This window comes from Nesoenas mayeri (assembly GCF_963082525.1).
Source record: "Nesoenas mayeri genome assembly, chromosome: Z".
NCBI classification, from domain to species: Eukaryota; Metazoa; Chordata; class Aves; order Columbiformes; family Columbidae; genus Nesoenas; species Nesoenas mayeri.
In genome coordinates, this window is record NC_137542.1 from 50,567,177 (window position 1) to 50,589,605 (window position 22,429).

The following is a 22,429-nucleotide window of genomic DNA, read 5'->3' on the forward strand; positions in this document are numbered from 1 at the left end:
TACAAAAGATTGTTTATAGGAATGATACAAGAATACAAAATAAAATTTTGCTGTTGGAATACAGCAGAACTGAAGGAAGAAGAAGAATTTGATAACTATGTTGTGGTGAATTTCTTGTCTTTACAGGTAGATGCTATTCCTGTACTCATGTGTCTTTTAGATTTTACGGATGGGTTGTAAATAACAGCATGCTGATGTACATAGGGGTTTTAGGTTTGCTCTTGCAATTATTATCAAAGCTTGAAAAAGTCCTGCTTGTAGAAAACTAAAGCTGCCTAACTGACCGAAGTGGAGAACGAGAGGACACATGTTGGTTTTACATTTTATTACATCCTGTCATTTGGATAGTGTGCCTAGGTATGAAACCATGCCTTAATTGCTCTTGAGGGAGGAGTCATCTGGAGCTTGGTTTTGTTTTCTTGATTTAGTTCCTTCTATAGCATCTTGGCTGTTGTGAAATAGCATGCTCTGCACATATCTGTCTGTTCCCCAGTCTGTATTGTCACCCCGCATCCTGCCTGGTGATGGTCTCTTGCATTTGCTGATGCATGTAGCTGCTTTGAACACTGAGAGTCACGCCAACCCACACTGCATCTGCCAGGTGGCTTGTTCACAGGCTCGGAGATAACAGCACTGGAGGTGATGAGATCCATTTTGACTTGCACCTTTTGACTATCAGGGGACTCTAAGGAGTCTGCTTGCAGACTCAGACAAACACCTCAGCTTTTCTTCATAACCCTTTTGCTCTTTGAGAAATTTCTAATCAAGACCTTTGACTTCATATATTTCTGCTGTTATTTTAATACAAACTGATTAATACAGCTGTACATTGAACAACAGATGAGGCAAATGTCAGGAAGAGTATGTGTTGTGCTTACAGTGGACTGGGCAGTATTGGGAATTTGCATCATCTAATGTGTGCTGAGAAAACAGTCTAAAAATCATCAGTATATTTGCTTTTAAAAAGCTAGGAATATGCTTTTTACACACGTAGCAGTAAACGAAGCAGTAATGAATAGAATACGCATATCAATCTTGTGAAGTGAGTGTGAAAATTAACTTCAATATATATCAAATATTACACTGTATCTCATTTTTAATGGAATTTGCCTTGGACAAGACATAAGCTCCCTGGTTTACTATACAGTCCTGTACAGTTGAACCACACTCTCAGTTTTGTTCTGTGGTCTGGAGATTGAGCAAAAGTATGGTGAGGGGGCTGGAAGGTGGTACTGGAGCATCACCTCCATTGCCTCAGGCATTTGAACAGTTTGTTGAGATTAAGCTAGAACTCCATCTGATGCCTGATGGAGCTAATGAGATTCTTTAAATTACTTCATCAGCCTATGCATGGAGCCTATAGCCAGTTTTATTTAGCATCGTTACCTCTTTGATACAGAGTTGGGAGAATCAGCTGTTAAGCAGGGGCTTTGAAGGACCGCAGGAAGTTTTATTTGTTGCTGACCATGAGCCTTGTTAACATTTCTGTCTTTCTTATGGTAAACATGGGCTTGTGCGTGTGTGTGAGCCACGACGTAAATTGACAGATTGATGTCTTTCTGCATCCGACAAGGTCTCTCAAGTGTTTCATATGCTGCTCAGAGATTTTCCAGCTGCTTCAAACACTGTATGTAAATGGGAAAGAAGCAGCCAAATTTTCACTTTGTTGTTGTTGTTGTCGTTGTTTTTTTTTGTTTGTTTGGTGTTTTGTTGTTGTTGTTGTTGTTGTTTTTATTAATAAAAATGCAAGCCAAAGGTGAAGATGATGCCGTATCTATTTGGAGCATATTGGTTTTGCCTGATGTTAAGATGTTTTTCAAACTAGGGATGATTTGTATAGAGTCGTAAAAGTATCTATTTGATTGAAATATGAAAAACAACACGTTTCTTGATATCTAGTAATAATTAAGGTCTATAGATAATATTTTACTTGAATAATGCCTGTGTATTTTGTATTCATATTGCAAGTTCGTCAGAGAAAATATCCCAATCTAATGATGTACTTTTCTTTTGCTAGTGGAACCTACTCAGTTTCTAGTATGTAAGGTCATTTTCATTATTCTTAGACTATCTGTGGTTTAGATTTTGCATGAATGGCAGAATCTGTTAAACTTTAGTGTTCAGAATAGAAAATAAATGATGATGGGTTATTGTTGATTAAACAGAGGTCTTTTCAAATGAAATTATCTTTAATGCTTTGCTATGCTACAGAAGTTCATAGGTGACTTAAATTATCAAAGCTAAAGCATATTAATTAATTCAGTAGTAATGTACATTTAAACATTGTTAAATACAAAATATGCACTGGCTATAAACTATGAACAAAAGCAGTGTTTACAAAAGGTGATTACTGTATGGTGTTAGAGTACATACTGGAAATTGCTAAATACAAGCCACATTTGAGCATTTTCAAAGGAAATATTGATTTAGCAGTGAAATGGTTTCCTTGCAAATACCAATTTATTGGTGCTCTGTCAAACTGGTATTGCCAGGGAGCAACCCACAGTAACATTAATAAGGGGTGACTGTGTTGATATGGCAGGTAAACCTTGATATCTGTTTGTGTAGACCATACTGTGGTCTAGAAGTTAGTATAAAAACATTTTCTATACTTGAAGAATCACTTGTGAATAATGTAAAAATGTTGTAAAATAAGGTGGAGGATTTCTGAAATGTGCCTCTCACCTGAAATCTAGTTCCATAAAGTTAATGAGAAATGCGTAAATTTATACTCCTATGTGTTCAGTGATTTGAGATGATCTTGGTGCCTTGTTTGGTATTAGGTTATTTCATAACAAGAATCAAAATTTACCCAGGTGAGAGGGTTCCTGCAAAACCCTTTCAGCTGTTGTAATGAAAATGTGTCGGAGACTAGTAGGTGCATGAGTTGTCCTTCAGTAGCTTGCTGTGGCTACCCTAAATAAAACTTAATGCAAGACCAGCGGTCTTTGTGAGGGCTCCTGGCTGTAGCCCATGGGCTCTGAGCTGGTGACAGGAGAACCAGCACCAGCTGGGAGGGCCGTAGAGCATGAGAGTGGTTCTGGGTGAATGCCGCTGTCTTGCAGCGCTCCATGGTGTGAGGTGAGAAGGAACAAAATGTTCACAGGTTAGAGTGACATGCACTAGAACAGGTTGCCCAGAGAGGTGGTAGATGCCCCATCTCTGGAGACATTCAAGGCCATGCTGGACAGGGCTCTGAGCAACCTGATCTAGTTGAAGATGTCCCTGCTTACTGCAGTGGGGTTGGACTAGATGACCTATGAAGGTCCCTTCCAACCCAGACTATTCCATCATTCTGTGACATTGCAGGTCTGCACTTGTGGAAGAACCAAGCATCCAGTTGCCTCTCTCAACCCTCAGTCATTGTTCCTGATGCTTTCGGTTTTCCAGAGTGTGCTCTCCTGAACAAGTCTGATCCTTTGTGTTCTTCCTTTCTATCTGTATTATGAATGATGAGCTATGTGGAAACTCCAGTTGCTAGAGGTGAAGGATGCTAACAGTCCATTTCTTCAGCTGCCTCTCAGCTGTTAGTTGCTGCCCAGCTGAGACTGGGCTGTGACAATCTGTGCACTCTCCTGCTCTGCTTCAGCACAAGGTTAAACGGGGTTGCCAGACTCAAAGGAACCCATCTGTGTTGGCATGGAACAGTGAGGAGTGTTCTTCATCAGGCATGGGTGCATTGCTCGTCCTTACCAGCACTTGGCCAACGCCTCCCCAGCGTGGCCTGGTCTTGAACCTGCCAAACCTTGGGCAGGTATGTGGGTGTGTAGACTTCTATGGATGGCCACCTGAGCACCAGGCCATGAAGTGGAGCAACAGCTCTGCGTAGCCCAGATGCAGCAGCACCCCACCACATGCTGTCACCATGGCACAAGAAGTCAGTACCCCAAAAGACATTCAGATCCTGTGTATACAATAAGAGGCAAATTACTGGTACCAATAAGTAGGAAGTAAGGGAACATGAATATACCATCAGCTTCCTTATGTAGATACTGAGAATTATTGTGAGAGGAGTTTAAATCACGCAGGTAATAAGTATGCAATTCAGAAAACAACAGAGCTGTCCTTTGCCTGATTTTGTTATCTTGTCTTCATCTCTTTCATGTGTACCAGTAAACCCAACCTCACAGCATACTTAACTGTGGGACTGGAAACCACTTGGCTTTTGTGCTTGTTTGTTTAATTTGACTGAGAGGCACTTGAGTGAAGCGCTCACTTGGACAAAAAAATGAAGCATTGCATTTTTGTGTGCTTCCCTGTATGCAGGAGACAAGGGTGTAGTCAGTGAGGCTCATCATTTCTCCTGGTCTGGGTAGATAGATCTTTATTTTTTTATGAATCTGCATAGATTTAGAACATGTTTGGAGCATCTACAGAAATAAACAAATGAAAGATATTAAGATCACATTGGAATGAATATTAGTTGGTGAATAATGCTTGCTGAGTTTTTTCCTTGAAAGAACAATGACACTATCACATGTACTGTAGTTAGAAATAGGACAGCCACAGTATAACAAGAACTGGAGCCTGAATCAACAAAATTGCGTGAAACAACTTGTAGTCTGCTTTCAAAATGTTGGCACCTACTATGGATGATTTATAGGCACTTGATAACGTGCATTTATGTCAGAGCTGTACTGAGCGTCTTGCAGTGTTAGTAGTTACTTTGCGGTCCTTAGTTCTCTGCTGTTGTCTGTAGTATCACTGCCTTTTTTCTGTAGGATGGCTTTTACTTTGTCATTTTTTGTAAACTGAGTGACAGTATTGAGAAGGATAGCAAATAGTTTGCTTTGTATTTGGTTTTCATATATATTAGAATAAAATGTCATACTTAATTTTTGCTTTTTCACTAGAAGTATGTTAAGCATGACTGTAGCTTTAAAAAAGATGATTAAAAGACTCCTTCTTTTTAGTATGAAATGGCAACCATTCAACAAGATTTCTGATGAACTGTTAAAGCCTGTGCTTGGCCAGGTCTACAGTAGGAACACCTCATTAAAATAAGAATGTCACATCACAGAGAAGTAAGATGAACCCACCAATAGCAGTGAAGCTGTGGGGTTTTTTTTTTTCCTTACACAGGAAGCCAGTTTTCTGCATGAAATAGGCAATACCCGTAAAGCTTTTTGCTGGTATGGCTGTATCATTCTTAGTGTGAATGTGCCATTACAGCTCTGAGAGTGAGGAATTGCTCCTCTTTGCACATTTATTAGACATAAATGTCTGCAAAAGTGCATAATGTGGGTACACACCTCCTGTGGCTGTGCTGCAGTAGATATTTATGGAATAGGTATTTACTTGCAAGGTGCGTATATAGATAGATAGATAGATAGATAGATAGATAGATATGGAACTAAGTTACTCAAATGGTTCTGGATTTTATATACTATTACAGACCTGTTTCTTAGCTCAAATTGACACTTATGTTGAAGAAAAAACCCTCATAAAAGACAAAGGGGGATGAAAACTGCAAAAGTGTTTCTTTCTAGATATCTTTAAATTGTTTGTGAGTAACAGCTGAGAATTGCATGAGAGCTGTGGGGTCATCAAGGAGTAAGTACAGTATTCCTTCTTGTAACTGGTGGCAAGCTGGATTTTTTTACTTGTATTTCTTACCTACGGTATCCGTCAGATGAGGCTGCTAGTGTTTAATAGGCAAATGTTAACTAGGCATGAGATAGGAAAAGGAGAAAAAGCTTTGTTGGATATGTTTAAAGCCAAAACTTTTCCATTCAGTAAGAAGGGAACTGTTAGAATTTCTTAAACATGCATTTTAGAAAAAAAGTCCTATTTTTCTTTTCACTGTACTTAAATGATGAAGTCCTTGTTTGCAGAGGAACGTTTCAATATTAGAAAAAAATCACCTTTATTGTTTTTCTAGGGTGAATACTTTCATGGGTTTAGCACAAGTTGTGTTGGGAATGGCTTAAACTTCACTGTGTTCTTATCCCGTAGAATAAGTATCCTCATGAGGAATTACACTGATGTAGCTGTAAATCTTACTTAAGCAAATAAGCTCTAGAAGAAGCATCTGCAGTTGCTGTAGCTGGGATAACACGTACAAGTTGTAGGAATTTCTGTGCTGTAGGGCACAGACAGTTAGCTGGAGCTAAGAGCATGTACATCTCCATGGCACAATAGCTTTTATTAACAGCAGCATTCCTTCAGCATTGGTGTTGCATAATTTTAGGTGCATTATTGAAGTGTTATGTCTTTGCCATACCTCAGACATGTTTACTCTTCCTTTCGTAAATGCCTTTGGACTGAAAGTCTCCACACAGCTACACTGAAGTAGGTGTAGCCACGTAAAGGAGAAGCATATACTAGATCACACTGGTCTTTGGACATTTCGTAAAGCATGTCGAAGTGTCTATAAAACATATAAACTTACTGCAGGGGAGCATGGGAGCAGCCCTGAGACTCCATTTACAGAAAAGCTTGCCAGGTTTATGTATTAGTTGCCCTGACAAGGCATCCTTGGCTGGGGCTGCATTTTGGGAATTGGGGAGTGGGTTTCAATATGTTGTTTGGCAAGTACCCAGATTCAAAGCATGATGAAGAAGTAACAGCTCAATGAAACACGAAATATGGTATAAGCCAAACTGTGTGGATGTATCTGAGGCTGATATTTCTACCTAGCTTTCTCATGGCACTTAGCCTGGAGGAGGTGAACAGGAAGGGTATGGGTGGTTTTTTTTGTGGATAAGGGAAAGGAGTGAAGGTGATAGCAGTGGTCTGGTTGTTTGGTCGTCATTGCTTCCAAGACAGGAATGGATATGTGTAATGAAAATAATTGAGGAGATAGACCAGAAATGTCAGTAGCAGATCATCCCCAACAGCTGTCTCGGAGAAAAAATGGACAAAAAGATGTGACTAAGAATTAGTTGCTATGCCATCTGAGGATGCAGTTTTAAGGAGTGAATCTTCTGATGGAGGATGGAACTATTTGGTTCTTAGATTTGGTCACAGTAAAGCTGAACAGCTAGTGTAAGAGGTGTTCGGGCAAGTCCTGGAAGTGAAATGATAATTAAAAAATTCTATTTTATTTTCCTTTTCTCTGTGTAAATTGTGGTTTCTATAAAATATGAGGATTACTGTCAAACAAACAAATTGCTGCCAGAGTATTGTAAGAGAAAAAGTCATTATAAAAGAGTTCAGGTTAGGGCCTTGTCATGGTGGTATTTCGTGGCTTCTTCCAGAGCTGTTTTGAAAGTTGGTAGAAGGATTAATAACAAGAGAAGCATGGCAGTAAAATAGCTTTCATAAATACGATGGATTTTTGCATATCAAGTAGATATGGAAAGTACAAAATATGAAATCTCAGTGTGGTCCAAGTTCCCTGAGCTCATGTCCAGTGCAGGCTGAGCACACATTTGATTTGTGTGCCAGCATCTTCTAACTTTCAGCAAAACAGTTTGTCTGATGAGAAATGTGCTGATATATGATGAATTAACTGAGTCGTGTAGGTATTTCTGCTAACATTGCAATAATTTAAGCACGATTTTCAAAAATACTGCCTTAACCCCAGGTATTTGTGTGAAGCATTTCCAAACCAAAGTTATTTATAACTCTTGTCTGTTGTTTCACAACTATGGTTGTGATGTAGAGGTATATGTTCGTATCAATATGCTATGGATATATATTGACACATCCATAAACACAACATGTATTGTATTTTTATGATGTGCTTATATATATTTTATATATCTATATATCTATATATATATATATACACATACATACATACATATATATATATATATATATAACCAAGTAAAGGTAAAGTATGTTTTTTAGCATTGTTTTTAGAGCAAAGCTTGAAAAGGTGCCTGCTCGCATCATGTACTGTTCACAATAATAATTTCATGGACAAAACCACAGGATTGTGGTTATGCATTTGATTATGTCAGTTACTGTGCAGAATAGAGAGATAACCACCTGAGCTATTCATCACTGATTTCTGCTAGGGCAACCGCCTCCTCAGATCTACAGTCATAACTGCATCACACCCTGATCCACTTTTCTCTGATGTAAATTAGCTTTTATCAGCAGCTTTTTTTGTAGTTTACATCATTTTGACAGCATTGATTTAAGGGAAAGATAAATATATAGCAGAATATTGTAATCAGCAAAATATTTATTGAATTTAGACTCAATTTAATGTAGGAGTTTCTTTTTTAGAAACCAGTATATGCATTCTATAGTCTACCATTATGTAGAATACTTCCTGAAAGAAAACAAAGTGAATATTGCATCTTAAAGATGGACAGTGGTCCCCAAAACATGGGTTGAAATAGGGTGTAATTTTGTTGCTTGTGTAATTGCTCCGGAGTGTCTATTGAAAATACTGGTAGAGACCCTGCTGTGATATGGTTAAAAACTAGTACACCATATTGTGAGATTTATGGTCTAAAAAAAGTTTTATGTGTTCCTATATATTCATAGCTCATGCTTTTATTATCACTAGAGGGCAGTAAATACAAATACTGAATTATGTATTTTACCAGTTTGGGTTTTTTTTCCCATTAATGAAGGAGCCTAATTCTTTATTAAACAACTCAGCTCCTGGGTTTTACTATGTATTTCTCCTAAAATAGTTCAGAAGAATATTGTCATCTATGTTCATTTATGTTCAGCAGCATAAAATTCTCCCATTTGATGCATGAGAATTATACATTTCCAAATAAAAAGATCTGTAAAATGTTATAGCTTAGGCTATCCCATCATGTTTAAAGAATGTATTTCTGACAAGCAGGAGGCTGCCAAGAAAGCCTTTATTAAAGCGGTGTTATTATGCTGCAGCTAGGATCCTTAAAGTTGAGACTTCTTCAGAAGAATTATAGATTTGTTCCAATTACAGCCATCAGTTCTCAGCCACCGGTGGAGTTCATCTCTTGATACCAGTGTAAAACGCAACTTTGCCTGCAGCCCTGCTGCTCACTTGGTGTGTGGCAGCAGATTGCTTCAGCTGAAGCAACTCCTCCTGTTTGTAAAATTCCTGTTTTGTTTGGGGTTTTTTTTGTTTTGTTTTGGTTTGGTTTGTTTGTTTGTTTGTTTGTTTTTGTTTTGTTTTGTTTTGTTTTTTTAATTCTGCATTTTACATCCTTCCTGTCAGACACTCTTAGGTGGAACCCAGAGAAGTTTGTGAGGCTGACTGACCCTTGTCCCTAGCTGTCCTGCTTCTTCCACCAGACCACCTCTGGTTTTTGGCTTGGTTGAGTCCATCCACATGCCCTTGCTTACGGGATGAAATAACCGTTCTTTTCTGCTGTGGGCTTCCAGCACTGAGAAGACTTTCCATTATGTGTGGAAGCTTTCTGCAAGAGTATGTTCCAGCATAAATGCCAGATGGAGTTGGCTAATGCTCTGAAAAGAGTCTTGTGTTTGTGACCAGTAGTAGTTGAGTTTGACATGGGCAATTATTGCTGTTCTCTTTTAAAAATACTGCTTTTCTTTATTAGAAGACACCAGGCAGTGGAGAGTATACAACTTAACTGTTGGTGTACACTAATTTAATAATTCTCAGTAATTCACATGTGTTGTTCATAGATTTAGTTGGTTTCAGCTCAATTGGTTTGAGGGAGTTTCAGCTGCCTTCCATTGCTTCTCAGTGCCAGTGAACCAGGTCTGGTATGCTGTATTTTCTCTTTGCCATGGTTCTACACAGGAGCCATATTCTCTTTTTAAGTTAAACAGCCTGAGTTTTTTCTTTTATTACAAAACATTTTCTCGGTCCCCTGGATAATATTAGTAATCATTTTCCATACATGCTGTACATGGCAGCATGTAGGAAAACAGAGACACTAGCACTGTGTGCACTATTCCGTTACTGGAGTTGCCAGAACGGTGTCTTTAGGATATCTCTCTTTTTATTTAGCATAACAGAAGATGCAGGTTTTTTAGGATCACAGTGTCAATATGGATGTCCTCTTGTGACTCTACAAACTCTTCAGGGTTCCTGCTTCCATCAGTCTTCTCGACCATTTTGTACTCATGGACCGTGTTCCTTATTGCCAGATACCTTTGTAGTAAAGTTGCTTGAACTGTAGTTTGCATGAATTGTGTCAACATCCTGAACAAGTGAGGCTGCTGGTGACTTCCACATTCTTATAGTTTATATATATATATTTATATATTTATATATATATATATATATATATATAGGGTGTTTTTTTTTTTTTTAATAATTTTTACCAGTTTTTCTGTTCCCTGGAAGTTTTCACGCTGTGGAAATTTTCATAGTAGTGACTGAATGAATTCCAGATCACCAAGGAAGTAGTTGAATATCATAAAATAGTCTCTGGTCTTGCAGAGCCTGACTAAAACTGTCCCATTAGTTGAAGAGGGCCTGTTGATGGTTGTTAGAAATTGGTCATTAATCAGGTTCTTAACCTATTTAATGTGTCATTGCTCAACACTGAGAGTGCTGTCACAGAATACTATACAGGACTAAATCAAATGCTGTACAACAATCCAATAATATTTCATGTTGAAAGACATAAAAAGAAATTGACTGGCATCAATTGTATTGCTCCATGTTGGTTCTTTATCAAGCAAATGCCTAGAATATGTGCATTTCAGTTTCTCCGTTATTTCACCCAAGAAGGATGTTTTGTGAAGTTACCCAGACATCCTACTCACAAATTTTAATTTGCACAAAATTAACATTTTTGCAGTCTTTCAAAATATACTAAAGCTGAACATCACAGTTACTGGGATCCCTGCCACCTCTTTTATGACTCCTGTGGAGAAAGTTGTCCAGACTTGTTGATTAAATAATGGCTAGCATTTCCTGCACATATTAAGGGACTTCATCTTTCTGCCTTTCAAGGTCATTGTCTCGGTTCTTTCAAAGCACACAACGGTGCTTATTAAAAACTTTTTTTTTCTGCATTTATTACTCAGTTACTGACATTTCAAATTATACCTTTCTCATTTCCATATTCTTTGCTTGATTTGAACTATTGTAGAAAAATGTCGTTATCCCCTTTTCCCCCCACATTTTTATCTTCATAGATGTATGTGTGTATGAAAACAAAAATTTCCCATTCACATTGCTGGATTTCCCCTTATCTCTAACTTCTGTTTTTCTTATCTTGAATTACTCTAGGTATTTAGTTTGTGCAGCAGCTATTTACTGTGCACTCATCTATCTGCCATAACCTCCTCTAAAGGTAATTATCCACTCATTCAAACCTCGGAGTTGAGGATGAAAGTCAGCCAAATTAATTACTATAAATGAGTGCTGGTATGAATTTCCCAACTATAAATTCTAGGGTCATACTTTTACATGTGGTTCTAGTCTGAGGGTATGCTTTCTGAGTCAGTGAGGTACTAGTAAATTATATCACAGTGATTTGTTCTACGAGGTTGAGGCTGTCATCTTGGAAAAATCATAGAAATCAATAATAAGCTGTCAATATCAGGTGTAATTTCCTATTATCAGTATAGTTAATATTCAGCTAAAATAAATTTTTGTAACATATGTATATCGAAGGAATTTTTTTTCCATGGTTTTAAATCAAAATTATCTAGATAAAGGTTCTGTAAACACCATCTTTCAGTAAATTCAATGAAATATAGTTCAGTAACTCTTACGGATGTGTCTTTGTCTCATACATTGGTGAAGAATAAAAAATTTCAAGGAAGATTGGTTTTTTTGTACATGCTAAACAACTAGTGTAATTTACATAGCAGCCATTTTAAACATTTCTTATCTGAGACAAGTTTCATGCCTTGGGAGGCAGTTGTTAATAAGATTTAAGGAGGAACAAGCCTTTAAAGTAACAGAGAGAAGTGATTTAAAAACTCAGCTTTCCAGGGTCTGTTTGTACTACCGGTTGCAACCAAACTTTCGCACCCACATGCTTCCCTTCTTATGTAGCCAGAAGTATAATCGCTGTTATTTTGTCATTTTCTAAGTTGTGACTGAAATTGCCTTAGAAAGGGAGGCAGCATACTTTAAATTCTCACTATTGATGCTGAGTAGGTGGCTGCTGTGCTCTCTTGCGGGTGATTGGAAAACAATGCGAGACAGATGTAGACAAGCTTTATATTAAACATTACAAAGCTGAGCTGGAAGGATCAGGAGAAATATATTTCAGAAATACATTTTAGGCTAATTTAATGTCTTGCAGAGTCTCTAATAACCCAGGTCTGTTTTCAAAACTTAATTGTATAGATCCAGGACGGGTATAACTGTGCAGGAAATGCATCAATAATATGTTTGTTCACATGTTTTTTATATTATCTATTTTAAGGAAAACAGTATGCTTGACTGTATCCTTCTGTCACATTGCTAAACATTTCTCTCCTGTAAGGAACAGATTTGTTATATCATACTTTACCCTATTGATTTTTGCAGCTTCAATTCTTTCTCAAGCACTTAGTGTTGCTGACATTGCTGTGTAGCATCACCCAGAGAAGTAGAAACCACTCAGCCAAAAGCTCCCTTATGACTGCTGTCATTCAGCATCTTCCAGTGAATCAGCAGCGTGGGCTTAGGCTGAGCACTGCGCCTCACTCAGCTTGTCCTTGGACATTTGCCCATTGTCATACTGGGAAACTCTCTTTTTGATACAACAAAGGTGCAGAAATCTGCCACAGTAGTGCACATGCCTTGCACAGATAAAGTGTTTCTCCTTTTAAGTTTTGGTCTCTAAATGGCAGATGGTGGGATATTTTATTTAACGGTCTGAGCCAGCTTACTGACATGCTTTCAATTAATCCCTTTTTTTTTTTTTTCTTTCTATGATGCATAGCTGTAATTGATTATATTAATCTGCCAAGGCAGGAGGAGCAAAAGTTAAATAAATACAGTGAGAATTTGAGGACTCTTATTATCTCACTTCTGACTTCTCCATGGAAACTTAATGTTTACTGGGAATTGTAAGATACATGACTTGCTTTATCTTAATAATAATGGCTTTTATCTCATAAAATAAAAAAGCAGTAGAAACTGACAGACTGTCCCAATGGTCTAAGCAGATCAGTTTTTAATCTAGGTGGCATAAAAACCAAAAACATGGTGGTCATTACAGTACACTACAGACTGCTCAAGAAACCTGATCGTGTTATTTCTATTGTTTTTTCTTCACAAAAACCTCAAAAGGTATTTAGCTTCCATATGAAAAATTAAAATACCTTGACATTTCACATAAATATACACAATGCTGATTTTTACTGCTTAGATGGTGCATTCATTGAAGAGAGCTGGTAAATACTGCTGAAATAAAGAGACCTTAACCTAATTCTTTTTGAATGGCGTGTGAATGCTGCATGTGTGGGATGCTGTTATTAAATGGCATTTGCTGTAAAAAACAGAAATACCCCATGCCCAGGGGAGCCCCTGGTGCTGGCCAATGAGAAATTCTGCACATCATGTCACCAGCCCCTTAGATTTATATGTTTTAGTGTGGCATGCTATTGGCTGCTAGTTAGTCTCTATGGGAGGGATTACTGGCACTGTCTGTGGCTTCCCCTTCAGGTCCTTATTTGGTAGCTGTTGATAGAGCAAGTCTTTCCAGCAGCTGAGCATCTTGACATACATTATTCATTAAGTCCTGGTGTTCAGGAAATATGCATATCCCTATCTCTTCAGATATTTCTTCAGCTCGTACAATATGTCTCTTCAGCGTTGCCTCTGAATGCCTGGATTTTTACAAATGGCATTTATACATTCGGAAGACCACACGGTTGGATTTCATTGCAGTATGCCTCCTGTGCACACAGTTGCAGAGAACCTGAAGATCAGCAAAAAGAATTAGGAGAGAAAAGAAGGAATCCTGCTTCTTGGAAGTCTTTTGCAGTATCAGATAGCAAAGAACTGATCAGCTTAGATTGGTACTATAGAGAAAAGTAAAAAAATCAAAAATGCCTGAGGCAAACTATTTACTCTCAGTTTCTTGGGGCTACATAAAGGTAGGATTTTGTTTTACCTTTTAAGAACCTTGATCTGCAGTGCATGATTGCATGGTAACTGGATAGTGTACTTGTGGGTGATATGACTATGAGTAATGTGTATGTAAATAAAAAATCAGAAAAGCAAGCCTTTGTTCAGCAATGAGAATGAACCGCACAGTATACAGTCTTTCTTAGAAACTGTGCTGGGACTTTTAAAATAATGTTGCTTTAGTGCATAATCAGACCAAGTCTAAAGCCAAAGAAATGCAGAAAGGTTTTGTGTGCTTTCACAAAAAGATTGATACAAAACTATTTCTAGATATTAAAAGATTAAAAAAGAAATAATAACAACAACACCAAAACATTAAAAAAAAAAAAAACCACAAAAAAACTAAAAACTGAGATACCATACAACAGGAGAGATCATGAGTTAAGAGGCTGAGGATAATGGGTGAGTGCGTGACTCGTAATGGTTTTAATAGCTGAAGAAATATGAAATTATCAACAGTATGTTTCAGCAGCATTTTTTGGTAGCCTCTGTGTGTGTGTGTGTGTGTATATGTGACAGTTTATTGATTTTAAAACACTGGAAACTGTCATCTTTTAATATTGATCTACGTTATTATGTAGAACAGCTTTGAACTAGCTTGGAACAGCAATACTACTAGAAAATGGAATTAAATAAGCTTGTATATCTTTTATGGAAAAGTTTTGCACTAAGGAATTAAATCAATATGCCTGTCAAAATGCACTTACTATAAAACCTCATATGGGCTTTGTTTTAGCCCTACTTACTCTTTTGTGCTTAATAAAGATGATACTGCCTTTATAATTGTTATCAAGTGTATACAAGAAGGAAAAATAAACATCATCCTAGAGTTAACATACAATAACTGTTCCAAATCATCCTGTTTTAAATAAAATTCTGATTTATTCTGAACTAAATAATGCAAGTGTTGAATTTAATTACTAAAAAGCATTACAAGCATTACAAGCATTATATTCACACATGACTGAATATCTTACGCTTACTTGTATTGGTACCTACCTTTACTATAGATAGTTTTGGGGTTTTTTTAGATAGAAATGTAAAACCTTCATCAGGTCATTGTGTCCGATTAGGTCATTGTGACCGTTTTCTGCCAAAGCAGAATTGTTACAGTATATTCTCAAGGATTTTGATAAGTCATCTGTGAAGAAATTAGATGCCATTATGCTTGCTATGTGGATTCCTTTCTCCTTTTCTAAAAACCAAGATGAAATTACTTTCCATTCAGCTAAAAGCCAGGTATTAATTGTAATTTACTTGGAAGTATTTCCTGCATTTCTAGGCAGCTGCTGTCATGTTCCTACTTGCTAAATTTGAAAAATTCAATCACTGATCTTCAAAAAATATACATTCTTACTGTTTAGCCTTTGAAGTGAATAGATTTTTTGCTAATTGAAGTTCAGCAGAGAGCATGGTAGCTGTAATTGATTATACAGGGAAAAAATGGTCCTCTCTATAGACAGTGGCAGTTGCTGTCTATAGGCATGGTTTTAGTTAAGAAGCTAAATAGTATTTGACCACAATTTTGATACAGTGTTTTTTGAGTTCACAGTATACATATTATAGGAAAACTGCAAAGAGAGGCAAAGAACATCTGATTTTTATGACATTCAAAACAGAGTGTTTTAGGGTATTTATGAAATTCTAAGGAAGAATGAAGTGTGTTAGTCTCAGAGATTATGATATACGTTTACATCCCATACTATCTGTATATTTCTGTAATTTATGTATGCTTCAGACTGTACTTTATTATCTTCTGTTAATTATATTTTGGAGAATGCTTGTCATGTGAAGTGTTTACCCCCAGCTTTCATTGAGTATATTCCCTTGGAACAATGAGCACCACTGTCAATCACAATGCCAGGCGTAGAGATATATACCTCACTGTAGCTTATATATAAAAACCAGTGCATGATCTTAATTAAACACCTGAGCTTCCAACCCAAATCTTTAGTTACTAAGAATACTATTTATGTATTAAGACTGCTGCTAAAATCAAAGATAGTTTTGCATTGATAAGCAATATAAACAGAAGCTTTACATTAATTTGTAAGACTGGCCTATTTAAGGTCTTGTTTTTTGTAAAGTATGTGGGTTTTGTTTTTTGGTTTTTTTTTTGGCTTTTTTTTTTTTGATTGTTTTTTAGAACACAAGACTTTTGAAATCCAGTAAATTAATGTAGGTTTTTCTTTTAGTTACAAACATATTTTTAGAATACCTGATAGATACTCCAGAAATAAAATTAAGTCATGTAAGTGTAATGTTTCAAATATAGAATCTGTGTTACATTAATGTATTCTTTAGAAATGTTACCTAGCAAAGAGGTGATCAGAAAGGTTAAAACTGGGATCTCTTTCCATGTGGGCTTGGGAGCCAGTGCAGTGAAAGGCTTCAGGTGCTCTCGAGACAAGAATGTTATGCAAAAAATGTAAAATGTTCTGAAGTGTAATCAATAAGCTCGATATATATCAAGCATACAGCCCAAACATTTTCGTGGCCATAAACTGACTCCATGTCTTTCGAGTTGCACTTCAAGTTCCCTTTTAGTATAGGTGCAAAGTCTTCCCAAAATAAAATCAGTGGTTTGGTTGCCATCTGTGGGAACATGGTTACTCCAAAAATTTGTCTACATTTTTCTATGTACCTTTGCTGACCTCAGAAAAGTATTCTATTTTTTGCCCAAAAGACCCATGTATATTTATCCTAGGTTTACAGCAGTAATATATATGTAGAGACATGCACACATTGGGCTTCAGCCCTGAAGGACCTAAAATACCAACCTCAGTTCCTTGTGTGTTATGTATTCTTTGGAAATGACCACGATTTAAGCAAATATTCTTGTCTCATCAACATATGCATGTTTATTTTCATGCATTACAGTTCTCCCTTTATCAGATTTCCCAGGTTTGTATAGGAAGGTAGAAGTGCACATGTACTTCAGTCACTTTGGAAGATCTTTTAATGATATTTTAATATTGTGCCTGTATTTGTGTTGTGCTAACCCTCCCCCATACTGAGAATGAAATAAAAACATTAAAACCAGTAAAAACAAGTGGAATTTTAAAATTCTGCTTGAGGAAATACTTTTAGAGTGTTTTCTCAGACATATTTGACTGCTCTTTTGCTGTGACATCAGCATTCAGCAATGAAGAACTGTATAACTGGCTTAATAGACATTATATAGCCTGTCCATTTCCAGGGGGAATTTCCTAGATATTTCAAAGGGATACAGGTGTATTTTTCTAATCTAACACCATCTATTCTTAATGGGGGAAAAATCTTTCTTTCTGAGGAAGAATAGAATATATGCTTAGATTAGCCAAAACCCTCTGTTTCCTCCCTATGCTGAGCTGAAAATAGCATAATTAACATGTATCGTGTTATTGGCTATTAGCAAAAAGAGTTTTGATGCATTATAATTGTGGGGTTTTATTTTTTCAACTAGGAAAGGACATGGCATTCATATTTTTAGTGTTCTTATTTAAAGTACAGTAACATGTACTGTTAATGACAAGATGGTTTCATGTCTCATTTGACTTGTTTTGAATAAAGTGCTAAATGTTACTACTGAGAGCACAAATGAGAGTATGGACCGTCTGAGCAAGTTTAATGCACTTAAGAGGTGTCTGCTGGATGACTGAAACAGTGTTGACTTGGATGTAACAGAAACTTCTCTGATACGCAATAAGAACTTGTGGGAGGCATGTCGGAGTTAGGTAGAGTTTCATTATAAAGTAATTGTGCAGGGATGTATAAATATATGGAAGGCTGATGCTCTTTGAAGTAGCAACCACGTATGGGTACACTTGGGCCCACATGCCATCTTTGAGAAATAGGCAAAATCAGGAAGAAGTAGGGGCCTTGAGGTTTTTCTTTTTTAGTTTTTCTTAGATAAAAAACCTTGGTTTTGCCTTTTTTCCCCCTCCCTCAAAAGGCAACTTATTAACCATCTGAGGATTAAGTAACATGCAGATGCATTGTATAATTAGCAAAAATATCTGAACATCATTGTTCATCTCTCTTGGGGGTTTTTTATGTTCTCAAAGAGCGTTATTGTTCTGCATGAGAAACTGCTGTCTGCATATGGTCTTCAACTTCGTCTGTTCCGATATGTATGACAGCTGTAAGGCTTTGTCATAGAATTAGAAAATCAAACCAGTTCTCTGAACTCCTGCTTAGTCCAGATGTTTTCAAAATAAGTGTCAATAAAACTCTTGTTGCTGTGGTGTTAGCGACATGTGAAAGAGTATGAGGAAATCACACTGCTGCAGTTCTTCGAAGCCAAAGGCTTCTCCCATTGAACTTGCTGTTAGCTGGAGGGCTTTGCAGAAGCTGGGGAACACCCATGTTCAGCAGCAACGCAGACTGTGCCACAGGTTTCATGCTGGTCGTTGAGATTTTTAGTTCTAGTGAGTTACGAGGTAGTGGGAGGTGGGAAGATAAGGCTTTGCATCTGGCTAGTGGGGAACATTCCATTTATTGCAGACATCCATATAATAAATATTTAGTTGAAAATTCTCAAAGAACTTGTGCTCCTTAAGTTCCACAAGATGATTCCTACTATGCAATAACAAACTTTCTCCCTACCTGCTCCCTGCAATTAGATTTATGATTTGGAGAAGACAAAGAAATAAATCCTTCCTTCTCATTGTGTCAGGAAGCTGCAGAAAAAGTGTAGTGCAAACAAAGAGCAATACATTTACATTTCAAACCTGGAAAACTTTTAAAAAGAGCTCCTGAAAAGTATGTACCAGTGGTGGCTACATAGTCTTTTTCCCAAGTGAGGAACATGACCCAGTAGTATTGTTCTGCAGCAAAAACAGAGTTGCAGAGTTGGGCATCATCTAAAAGGGTTTTCTAGGAAACAACCAGATGGACAAGAATCTATTTAGTTGGGATCTGATGAACTAGCTGGATTAAATTAAGGAAGAGAGAATATTGGAGCAGTAATGGATATACTTATGACAGGCCTGGAAGTTAATGCAATTTTGTCAACTTCTGACATTTTATTAAGATTCCTATACGCAATGTTTAATTTGAAGCTGGATACCATCTGGAGACAATCTGTTTTATGAGATCTTCAGTTTTTGCCTTAAATAATTAAGTTTCTCACCTTTGTGGGTACAAAAGAAAAAGCATGCAAGCATCACTTCAGTGTGTGTTAAAAGTTTGAAGAAAACCTTTTAAGAATACTATTAGTGTTTTTGGACCAGTCACTTCACTGCTTGGTAAGCTTGATTTTTGACATGGGCAACAAACGTCAGACCTCACTGTAGAGGTTGATACTGGTTTAATGCAGAGTGTGTAGCCCTGTAGTTCATAGTATGTGTGACTGTATTTGCAGTATGATTCTAATATTCAGAAATGTGGTCAGCACTTGCTAGGTCACAGCTATATCTGAGATCAAAGCTGAGCCTTTGGCTTGTGACTAAAGTAGGGTTCAGTCTTTGTAGCAGGAGCTTCCTGAGCTGATGGAGGAAAATGCAGTGACTAATGGTTGGAGTGTTATATTAAGGGTAATTTGTATCTTGCACACTGTGAGCAGTACAATAATTGGTTACTTACAAAGTCATTGTGAAGAAAATAATGTCTTTCACTATGCAAGGCCTCTTTGAAGAAAGGGCTTTGATGGTTCCAATGGGATGGAAAGTAATGTTTAGTCTGTTTCTTTATCTTATATAGAAGAATAAAGTGCCAGTTTTCAATATAGAGGAATGCTTACAGGGGTATATATTAAGGATAGCTATTGCTTAATGTAATAAGTAGTCATAACCGAGTGCACAAGGTGAAAGATGGCTCTGAAAATGGCACAAATCATTAGACTTTGTTAAGAGAAAAGATGACTGAGAAATCTAAGAGCAAAATGAAAGGGTGGCACAAAGGGAGACAAAATTCAGTAGTGACAGATGGGCGCTAATTTACATTGTTAAGAGTTGTTTGAATTGCTAATACATATTGCTGAGTTCTATTTGTTGATAATATCAAGGCAGAGATATAGTCAATGAAAATCCCTGTAAGATAGCTAGAGTCGTATTATGCAATTAATCTGGGGAACACAATGTCACAAGATATCATTTAACCCTGATGTCTAGAAGGAATCAAGAAAGACTCAATGATAAGTACCTAATCAATGTATACATTTCATGGAATGTTAATATCCACTTGTATCCTTGGAGTGCCTACAGTGAACTGATAACTTGAGGGGAGAGGAAGGTGGTATTTCCACAGATGGTATTTTCTGCTCTGTTGTTTCGTATGGCTACTGACAATTTTCTAATAATGTGGAATGGGCAAGTCAGAGGTCTGATCCAGTATAATAATTTTAAGTAAAAGACAATCTTCTTCTATTCATACTGGTATGTAAGAAATCAATAAGATATTTTGATTGTTTTGAACATTGCTGTCAAATACATATTAATGATAGGAAGGTGAACTCGAAATATGATGAAATGAATTACGAAAAATGCACAAACAGATCAATTTACAAATATGATAAGAAAACCCTAGAAGAGAAGGGGTCCTTTTTAAATAGACTGGTATTTTCTTTCCAAATTAAAATTAAAAAATTGAAAAGACAGTATAATAATTATTTGTGTGTATACATATGTCATATACTTTTCAGTTACTAATAGGACCCTGTTCCTTAGTAATTGAATCCCTATGGCATAATTTAGGACGTTCAGAATTACATTGTCCAACCCACAAATAAGTTAGTAGGGTAGGGTGCTGTTTTATTTAGTTTTTGCTTTCATGGTTATCTTACTTTAGTGTATGTTCTTGACGTCATGTCCTTTCCCCAATTATAAATTGACTACATTTTCTCATCCTAACTAAAATACATCTTGATTGCTAACTTTAAGCTTTTTGTTTTGTTTTCCAGTTTAAAAGAATGCTTAATCGGGAGCTAACCCACCTATCTGCGACGAGCAGGTCAGGCAATCAAGTCTCAGAATATATATCAAACACATTCTTAGGTAAGACTATAGTGGAAGTTAATGTTTTTGCCTTTTGTTTTTATATCTCTGAGCTGTGGTAGATCTTAAAAGCAAGTAGCTTTTCATAGTAATTTCTGTTTTCAGAAACTGTACATTTTTTATTTCATTGTCCCATGTTTGAGCAGAGAGATTGTTAGATCCATTTTCTCACAGCTCATTTAGTTTGTGTATGTGGTTTCCCTGTGTGTGTAATGACAGATAAATATTCATATATGTATTTTATGTAATGTTACATTATTGCTGCTGTGTTAAGAAATTGATACATAATGAATTAATTATATATTAAAAATAATTCTTCCACTCTGTTTCCCTTAGGAAAGTTATCACAAGGAGGTTTCAGTGTGCTGGAAGCACAGAAGCACAAGTAGCCTCATAAAAGCTTGTAGCACACAGTTCTGATGTTTTGATATTCCCTGCCTGCCCATAAGCAGGTGGAGGAATATGACTAAGTCAACATCTGAACAAACTGCTGCAAGGAGGATTTGTGCAGCTCATGAGCTTGCAATGGTGGGCTGTAAGAATTAAAGAAAGCCCAACACAGTATTACAGAGTATAGTTTCTCCTCTGTGGCCTTGCAGAACTACGTGTATATATATATTTTTTTTTGGCTAAAACTAGTGAAAATGAATGAAACTTGGTTCTGTAATTTTGATTTTGAGCATGGAGATAAAGGTAATACACTGATCTCAAAAATAGTTGGAGCAAAACACCACTGGTTCATAAAGACTGTGTGTGTAAAGGAAGGTACAACTGAATGCGTCTGAATTAGGGTAACAAGAACTTAATAAGTGCCAGTCACACATGTTAAGGTATTTCTTGTTTTATTTGTGTGAGATACAACCGGTACTTTTTGTGGTTTTTCAAAGAACCTTTTTTTCTTTTTTTCTAGTATATTTTATCCTGCTTGTCACCATATCCTAAGTGGATCGCTTAATGAGTCTGTTCTGTTTGCCCACAATTGCGGTAGCGTGCCTGAGGGTTGCGGCACAGACGGCTTTCAGACATCAAGGGATGAACCTCTGTCATGTAGAAGCAATATTACACAGCTTCAGCAGCCCCGAAAGTCACAGTTGGCTGAGAAGTTGACCCACTTAGGCTGAAATTTAGATTGAGATACCAGTTTATACTTGCTTTTGCTGGAAAACTTAAGGCTCACTTCAACAGTGTGAGGAAATGCATCTGTCAGCCTTTCACATGAGACCTCAACCTTGAGCAGAAAGAGGGCTGGAGAGGCAATCACCTCTTAAGTTACTGAGCCATGGGTACTGTTTTATGGCTGCATTGAAAACTAGGATACTTAAAAATGTACGTGTGGAGGAATACAACGGGGAAAGCACCTAATCTACAGAATTATTACTTAAATAGAATATTTTCAAAATATGCAGTCTAAGTCAATAGGTTCTGAGCAACAATGTGAAGAGGGAAAACATTCCATTCACATAAAATTTTGATGAATGTAGTTACTTAATTTTTTTTAATACAT

At 36.9% G+C, this 22,429-nt stretch overlaps 1 protein-coding gene across 6 annotated transcripts in view; it reads left to right on the plus strand.

Annotated features, from left to right (window-relative positions):
• PDE4D (phosphodiesterase 4D) overlaps positions 1-22,429 on the plus strand; it is a gene marked incomplete at its 5' end in the record, with an annotated part of 511,345 nt that overhangs the window by 472,752 nt on the left and 16,164 nt on the right. For 5 of the 6 annotated variants that reach the window (XM_080363172.1, XM_080363170.1, XM_080363171.1 and 2 more), the window contains one exon: positions 20,832-20,925. In XM_080363172.1, the coding sequence (XP_080219298.1) occupies positions 20,832-20,925 (94 nt within the window). Of the gene's footprint in view, positions 1-11,110; positions 11,175-20,831; positions 20,926-22,429 lie in introns of all 6 variants that reach the window. The other variant, XM_080363175.1, reaches the window with a different exon arrangement.